The 8,729-nt window shown below is 39.6% G+C and overlaps 1 protein-coding gene across 2 annotated transcripts; it reads left to right on the forward strand.

The window, feature by feature from the left end:
- Positions 1 to 222: 222 nt before the first annotated feature.
- On the forward strand, positions 223 to 8,394 carry LOC131223321 (D-glycerate 3-kinase, chloroplastic). Of its 2 annotated transcripts, none has more exons than XM_058218683.1 (12): positions 223 to 501; positions 2,876 to 3,276; positions 3,855 to 3,934; positions 4,062 to 4,113; positions 5,363 to 5,404; positions 5,514 to 5,592; positions 5,965 to 5,996; positions 6,081 to 6,149; positions 6,255 to 6,329; positions 6,429 to 6,545; positions 7,130 to 7,180; positions 8,265 to 8,394. In XM_058218683.1, the coding sequence occupies exons 1-12, from the start codon at positions 318 to 320 to the stop codon at positions 8,298 to 8,300; spliced, it is 1,218 nt and encodes a 405-aa protein (XP_058074666.1). In that variant the 5' UTR covers positions 223 to 317; the 3' UTR covers positions 8,301 to 8,394. The 2 variants fall into 2 exon arrangements, with proteins under 2 accessions (XP_058074666.1, XP_058074665.1); XM_058218682.1 differs by lacking the exon at positions 8,265 to 8,394 and adding an exon at positions 7,681 to 7,995 and having other exon boundaries at positions 242 to 501.
- The last annotated feature ends 335 nt before the right edge of the window (positions 8,395 to 8,729 follow it).

An 8,729-nucleotide genomic window follows, 5' to 3' on the forward strand; every position in this document is an offset into this window, starting at 1 on the left:
TTTATTTATTTATGGTACAATGCCACATGTCATGACTAAAATTTATTCTTTATGAATGCCCTACATGATTACTGTATCGGAATGATTTTTCACTCATGGATTCTCATTGGAAGGGCTGGATTTTTAAATAATAAAAAGGATGGAATTTATACGGTTGTACACCTTCTATTTGGAACTGAACAAAGGGGAGGGGCATTTTGGTAATTGAATAGAAATATCACCTGGTTTGTATGGGGTTCTCCGACGCGTCCTCAAACCGCAGATACGGCTGAGCATTTGTACGTAGAGAGAGAGAGAGAGAGAGAGAGAGAGAGAGAATGGAGGTAGTAAACGTGCTAGCTCAGCATCCATGGCCGTCCCGACTTTCTTCTCTCTATAAATACCGCCACCAGCAGCAGCAGCAGCAGCAGCAGCAGCTCTCCTTCTCATTCTCTCCTCTCTCCTCCAAACACTCCAAACCTCTCTCCCAAATGCCTCTTTCCACTTCTCCTTCCAAATCATGTGAGTTTCACATACCCTCATCTCACTCTCTTTCTCCGTTCGAAACGTGTAAATTGATTAGATTCCGAAGTTTTGTTAATTACGTGTTTATCGTAATTAATCTTTACGAATTCTACAATCCCGACTTTTCGATTTCATGGCCTCTAATATTAAAAATTAATGGCTGGGATATCCGAACTTTGGAGATTTTTGGTGTATCTTCTATCCATGGTGGGATGCAAAAGACCAACGGCCTGGATTACCGAACCGTAGCCTTGATTTCCAGAACTGAAAAACCGAGTATACAGTTGAAAGCCTTCGAGGATCCTGTAATTTCTCTGCTGTAGAAATGTCCCTTCGTTTTATTTCAAATACTCAATATTTTGATTTTTTTTTTCTTATATTTGGATGAACAGATTTGGGCTAATTTTTATTTTTGTCGATTTTTGAATATCAGAATTTATTGTAGCATTTGTAATTTTTAAGAATTTTCTTTTATTAAAATAGGATAAAAGGAAAGTGTGTTTATTTACTTATTTATTTTGGAGCCTTTTTTTTGGTTTCTCTGAATTTCTAATACAATTATTTTTAATTTCTGATTTGAATTAGTTAGATGGAAGTGACATTTAAGCCCCTCTTTCTTAATCTATGCGCCCCTATTTCTCTTCTATTGGTTATGGAATAGTTGTCAATGGTAGGAAAGTAGGAGTGTTGGTGCAAAAAGTGGGGGTTTATGTAGTGGTTAAATGGGGAAAAAATAATAATAATAAATCTTCTTTTGCTGTCCATTTACAATTTTTCTTTATTTGATTTTGAAATGTCAGATAGCATTGGAGAATCTCCACCTGAAATTTCCTCCACAAAACGCTGATTTTTATATATTTTTTTCAGATACACTTGATTTGTGTATTTACGAGTTCTGCCATTCGCCTATCAGTAGTCTTTGGTTTGTGTATTCTTTCAGCTTTGTCCTTTCTTGGGTTTGGTTGAAGAAAATGTTCCCTGAATGATTTGGATGATTGGTATTGATTATTGCAGCGGATGATCTGCTTAGCTTTTCAACGGCTTTGATTTCATATGAATGTGACATGTTGGCTGTATCCAACTCAATGGATGGTAACTTTACAGTACATTGAGATGGATCTGATCATTCATGTGGGAAATGCTCAATTCAGATTTTTGTGTCCAGTGGAATGGTTAGGCATATAGACTGTAGATTGTTGTTTGGTGTTTGGTCCAAAATCCTCATTCCAACCCTGGAAAGGGTCTCAAGATAGCGGAATTTCCATCAGTAGGTGGTGTGCTATCTTGATCCTTCCGCGGATGGGTGATGGAAGACTGAATTCACTGAGTAGTTTGTATAGTTATCTATCATTCCCTTTTTCTTGGGGCTTTGAGAAGAAGGATCTGATGGTGGTTATTAGGCCCCAGACAAATCATTTGGCGGGTCTTACCATGGACAGATCATGCACAAAGAAGCTTTGAGATTTGATGATCCTAACCATCAGGTGGGAGGACTCTTGGCCGTTGTATGGGGGCCATTGGTTGCAATTTCTTTTAACGGTCTATTTGCAATCTTCAGAAGCCTCCGATGGATGGTTGGGATTGTTCTAAGTTCTAACATTGCAGTGTTTGGGTAGCATACTATCCATAACAGGGCTCGCTGGATGAATGGTCCAATCTTGCACATTTGTGCCGAGCGTACAGGGATTCCATGCTTATATATGAGAAAAACAAAGTGCCTAAAGTGGGATGTTTTCCCTTCTGAGAAAACGAACTGAGTGAACAGTGATAACTCTGCAACTTGGAAGATGGGTTTTAGCTCAGGGTGCATTTGGTTCATGATATTTGGTGCAACCAAACACATCCTTAATGTAGAAGGGAATGGTTGCAATATGGATTAGGTACAATAGTGAATGAGTCATACCTGCAGCACGGGTTGCCACCCCAATTCACCCCTGACTCGGGCAAGGAGGACCAATTTACCACCAACTTGGTCAAGTCCTGACTAGAGTCTAAGCCAAATGAGTTGGTACGAGTCGGCGAGTCAAAAATCCATGATTCCCGTTGATATCTCTACCACCATCACTTAGATCTTGATTTCTTTGTGAATTGTGATTATGTGATCAGGAACCTGTTAGAATAAACCAAATTCAAATAATCTTTGCAGATTTTTATGGATTTTATAGGACTCTTTCTGGCAGTCAGGCCTCCCTCGTGTATAAGGGGCGCTATTTGGTTCATAGAATCGAGCCATAATTACTGTTTTCATTGTTTGCGATCTTGTTCTTCTGAAATGATTTATGTATGATTAATGTCAGTTAGGATTGAATCTTTGCACTGATATTCAAACACAATTGTGTTATAAAAAACTAATGATGACTTTGTTTTCCAGCCTTTCTTCCTTCAAACCATAGCAGTTCTTGGCTGCAACACACATCCGTATATCATGATACTGCCACCAACAATGGACACCGGCTGGGGCTACTGCATTCGGTGTTCCCTACGTCGCCCGCAGTCGTTTCCTCTGTGCAGGACCTTTTCGATTTCATATGCGCAGGCCCGCTGATAGAAAAATTGGGCTTGACTCCAAACAAGGTGTCGGCGAGCATTGACAGGTGGTTAGAGTGCGGGCTCTACTTGTGCAGATTATTTAGATTTAGCGAACTGAACTTGACGACACCTCAGAAGGCTAGATTATATCAGTATTATATACCAGTGTTTTTCTGGTGTGAGGATCAGATCTCACATCACAAGTCCAAGTTTAAAGATGGAGATGAGGTCCCTCCTTTAGTGGTATGCATACACCCATTCCATCCCCTCTTCTGATTTCATTGCTTGTTTCTTAGTAACCTTGCTTTTCAACCGGCCGAAATTCTGACGCCCTTACTATTACTTTTGGGTGCTTATTTTTACAGAAGTTCAAAACTAAAAACATTTTTTTCTGGTGTTTTTTAAGCTTTGCATGTGACCTTTAGTACCCATATGGACACACCATCAAAAGGGGCATTTGATGCCTAAATGCCTTTTTAGGCCAAACTCCTTGTGTTCACTCGTACCATTTGATCCTTCACTGGTCGAAATAGCATTAAAAAGCCAACTTGTCAGAGAATCCACCGTCAAAGTCAATACACACTTGCTTTTGTGGGGAAACCCCTTTTGCGGAAGTTGTGTTTAAATGGGCTCATAGTCAAAATTCTCCAATTAGAAAGTAACTCTTTTGCATGCATTTTAGAAAAACTATCCTTCTCAGATCGAGGAGCAACCTACTCTACATTTCCATGATTTTTATCAGAAACGCTATCTTGTCTCTGAATTTGTATTTATGATGAGACGAACAACTGGCTTACGTAAGTTGTTCTCTCGTGGTGCAGATTGGTTTTAGTGCTCCTCAAGGTAGTGGGAAGACTACACTTGTATTTGCCTTGGATTATCTTTTCCGTCTCACTGGAAGGTAAACCAGATGTTGTTCTTCACAATTGAATTCCAGATGGTTAATTTATCAGTTTAAGGTATTATGGAATATAGAGGACTACATACAAACTTCCTAAGCTGTGCTGATGTTCTCTCACTCCTTCCAGGAAACCTGCAACGATATCAATAGATGATTTTTATCTGACATATGAGGATCAGGTGAATATATTCTGGATTTGGATTAAACTTCTGGGTTGCATTTGGAAGCTCAATTGAATTAAATCAGTTTAGTGAAGTGGATATGACCAAGTTGGGGCTACCTTTGGCAGCATGGATTTGGATTCTAAAGTCAGAATCCAAATCCTGGATTTTGCATTCCAGTTGCGTTCGGCAGCCTGGATATTCAATCCTATGCAATGCAGAAATTCTGTTTGGCAGCTTGGATTTTGACTTATAGGCATTACAAAAGAGAGGAGGAGAGAGCCAAGGTATTCCACACCTTTGTGGGAACTTTTGACACGTGTTGTGGGCACAAAACCCCAGGGTTAATTTTTTGGCCTGATCCAAAAATCTGTTGGGCCATAGCAAAGTGAGAGGCAAATCAAGGGTTCGGGGGGTTTTCACTTTGCTATGGCCCACCGGATTTTTGGATTGGGCCAAAAAGTTGGCCATGGGGGTTTCACGAGGTGACTCATCTAGTGAACCGTCCGGATTTTGTGCCCACATCATGTGTCAAAAGTTTTCACAAAGTTCCCATGAGAACCAGTTCCCATGAGAGCATTTTTGTGTGTGTGTGCGCGCCCGCACGTGTGCGTGCGCGTGCGTATGTGTAAAACCTATTTTGGCCTCATAACGGAGTCGTGGACTGTTATAGTCATTGTGAGATCGTTATGGGGCTGTTACACCCTGTTACAGGACTATTACGGGATTATTTTTTTTTTGTAATGGCTGCTACTACCCGTAACGCTTAGCGGTTGCCATCATTACCATTATGAAACGGCCATTACATAACCATTTTGGAATACCTTGGAGAGAGCAGTTATGACAGTTGGTGGGGATTGGAAATCCAGGATTTTCCACCCCGACATTTCCTCTAGGATTTTAAAAGGGGCCCCTTTGTGGTGTCAATCCAAGTTGGATTTGAAATCCAGGATTTTGGGAGGTGCCAAACATGATTTGGATTGAAAATCCTGGATTCCAATTCTAACTGGCCAAAATCCGTGCTGGAAAATGACCCCTAAAGGACTAGCCTCAACATCGAATTTGCAATTGATTCAGATCTAACTTGGTACGCATGGAATTGCACTCGGGGTTTTGTGGTCTCCATGAATTAAAATAGTGCCACCATCACTGGTCATTTCTACTATATGGAACTAGATAATTGTGATTCCATTCAGTTGAGCATCCAAATAAGCCCTTGGTTCTTTGTCATATTTTCATTTTCTGATGGTTGTATTACTGACTGCAGGCTAAGCTGAGAAATGAAAATCCAGGAAATTCTCTTTTAGAGGTATTGATCAATGTATGATGTTACAGTAACTTTTGACGAGAGCTGATATTTCCACATATACAAAGTTTGATCAATATGCCATGAAAATCATTATTCATTACATTTTCAGCTCCGGGGCAATGCAGGAAGCCATGATCTTCAATTCTCGATTGATACACTGACAGGATTAAAAAAACTAACTAAAGAAGGTATCTCCCTTTGTTCCCATTGTATATGGATTTCCATTCATTTTCATTTACAGCCCGTTTACAAGTTTCTGATGGATTGGGTGAGCTCTGCACCTCCACCCCAATCCCAAGGGGATTCCCACTAGCAATTGGAGGAGCAATAGGGGAAATGCAGGTCCCTTTTCTTGCCTTATGCAAAACACGAGGGTAAGCAGAACCAACCTGATTTTAGCAGACTTCCAAACAGCCCCTTAGTCCACTCAGTCGAGGAAAAGATCGATTTTTCTTCTTCTTCTTCTTCTTCTTCTTTTTCCTATTGTGAAAGAATTAAAAAATAAAAATAAAAATCATTGACTCTGTTTGGCAACTAACAATCATGCATATGATATTTAGGAATGACGATGAAGGTTCCACGTTATGATAAAGTAAGCAAAGCACGGACCTCACTTTTATTATTTTGAGTGATATCATTTTGTGTGTATCGATGGTGTGTACTTCAATGTCTATAGTCGGCGTATGGTGGGAAGGGTGATAGAGCAGATCCTTCAACATGGCCAGAGGTTGAAGGACCACTAGAGGTACACACATCTCAAGTTGAAATCAATACTAGACAGCATTACTACCGAGGTCGTTGTATATAATATTTCTTTGTTAACTTGTTTTGCTTTGCTGCGGTCGCTTAGGTCATTTTGTTTGAAGGTTGGATGCTTGGTTTCAAACCTATTCCAAATGAAGTCGTCAAAGCAGTTGACCCACAGGTTAGTCCTTGAAAAGAAGAACCAATGCTCACATCGTGTTTTCATTGAGCGCCTCACATGGTTGAGAATTGTTTTATTTACTTGTGCTTCATTACCCAGCTTGAGCTTGTAAACAAGAACCTTGAGGCTTACTATAATGCCTGGGATAAGTTCATAGAGGCATGGATAGTTATCAAGATCCAGGATCCAAGTTGCGTCTTTCAATGGCGATTGCAGGTTTTTGCTCTACTCTTGTAATATTAGCAGCCCATATTTCTTTTTGTGCTTTTGAGGCTCAGATGCATTACGGAGAAAGGATTGATGACTTGACCGAGTCTGACGCGACTTGTCTGAGTTGACTCAGACTTGCTTGACTCTGACCTGGTTCGGTACCATGAGTCAGCATGGGAAATATGCATGACTCAGCCTGACTCGGCTGATTCAACCCGACTCAGCGGAGTGGTGACTTGACTCCAGACCAAGCGAGTCAGGCCGAGTTGTGGAGTTCTAAAACCAAGTTAATGAGTACTGAATTCAACTGCAGTAATTAGTTAAATACAGTGGAAACGACCGAGTTGCAATTACCTTGTTTAGTATTAATACCAAGAGACTGCCCCAATTCTGGTACTTTCAAGTTGGAATCATAGTGCCGTTTGAGACCTACTTCATCTTATGTATACCAGGGCATTTACAACTTGGTCATCTCCTCTCTATTGAACTAATTATTGCAATTCAATTTGATACTCCATCCAAATGCAGCCTAAGAAATCATCGTTCTCGTAGCTACATTTGTTTAACTCAGTCACCTCTTGACTTTGCAGGCGGAGGTTGCCATGAGGGCAGATGGTAAACCTGGCATGTCGGATGAGGAGGTGTGTTTCTTTATCCACCTTTTAATTTCATATCCCGCTCAATTACCCTCACATCCCAATGATACTTTTATTATTATTTATTAATTTTGCCAGTATAATATGGGTTTTGATCTTTTCTCAAATCAAATTATAGGTGGCTTCGTTTCATTTGAAGTAGCTTTCTATTCAAACACCAAGGTTTAAATTTTTGAAAATTGAGTCAGACTCGGTGAGGGGTGAAGCCGGAGTCGACTTGTGATTTGGATGGAGAACCACCCATGTGGAGTTTTTGTCTTTAGAGTCTCGCTACTGGATCGAGATTTTTTCCCCCCTTGGTTTTTAAGGAAAAGCAGTTAACCCTTCAACTCGAGTCTTGACCGAGTCGCTTGGATGATAACTATATGATTTTCTATTGAAAGAAAAACAAGCTTTACTGGGTTTTCTAAACTCTAAACACTTCAGTTATTCGGCATCCTAAGGTGGGTTAGTTTATGAGGATGAATTTCTGAGGATTTTGGCAGGTGCTGGATTTTGTTTCACGCTACCTGCCTGCGTACAAAGCATATCTTCCGACTCTCTACTCAGAGGGGCCAAACGGGTCAGATCTGGAGCATCTTCTTGTCATCGAAATTGATGAAGAGAGGAATCCATCTTAAGTAGCTGATCACCATTTGATTATAATCAATATTAAGCATTTTTTTTCTTCAACATGTAATTGATTAGGTTGTTGTTCCCATCTATGGAATAAATAATTGTGTTTAGGAATTCGGTGTAAATGTAATGTCAGCAAGATATACTAAATGAAAGGAGAAATCTCCATCACTTCTCTGTTTTCAGTGTGGAAGATAACTCACCTGTCATAGCATTGTGGCAAATATCGCCAATATTTTCCAAATCCCATGAGATTTTTCACAGAAAATTCGTCAAAGGACATTTTGCAATAATATGATGAGATTCAAAATCTCAATTGCCCGGATTTTATTGTGAAATTATCATGTTTTTAGCTTTAAATTTATTTAAGAGTGAAATAATTCATTTATGCTGCTATATTTAAAATTTAAAATTATGTATTAATTTATAAATATGATTAATATTTTATTTTCAGCTAGATTTTTCCAATACCATCATGGGAAAGATGTAAAAATCTGAGGATCCCCAAAGAAATGCCGAGGACAAGAAACAGCCGGTAACTAGATTTGTCGCTATGATCACTAGACAATGATTCCCTCCCTTTCTTCTATTAGTTTATCGGCAAGACCAAAGGTCATAGGGGCAAGAGTTTTTTAGGCCTCATGCAGCGCATTTGGTGGTATGGTGTTCTTTATTAACAGTTTCATTTTTAAATTTTGATGAATGTTGGTTGGTCATATATTTTATTATGGTTAGATTATTTAAAGTATTATTGATGCCTTTGAATTTCATATTCCAAGGTGTAATCGGATCTATTCATTAAAAAGAGTTGATTCCATACATTTCTTATGTGCCTACAAGTAGAGCTGTAAACCGAGTTGAGCTAGGCTCAGATCGACTCAGCTCAATCAGCTGCTACCCCCCGCTCAAGTTCGGCTCG

The sequence above is a fragment of the Magnolia sinica genome, chromosome 13, assembly GCF_029962835.1.
Source record: "Magnolia sinica isolate HGM2019 chromosome 13, MsV1, whole genome shotgun sequence".
Taxonomy (NCBI): Eukaryota; Viridiplantae; Streptophyta; class Magnoliopsida; order Magnoliales; family Magnoliaceae; genus Magnolia; species Magnolia sinica.

Excerpts from the sequence above, each read along its gene's own strand:
- LOC131223321 (XM_058218682.1), top strand. The coding sequence starts at position 318 with ATGGAGGTAGTAAACGTGCTAGCTCAGCATCCATGGCCGTCCCGACTT. Across the intron at positions 3,935-4,061 it reads CTTTTCCGTCTCACTGGAAG|GAAACCTGCAACGATATCAA; the intron begins GTAAACCAGATG and ends CACTCCTTCCAG. Across the intron at positions 5,593-5,964 it reads AAAAAAACTAACTAAAGAAG|GAATGACGATGAAGGTTCCA; the intron begins GTATCTCCCTTT and ends TATGATATTTAG.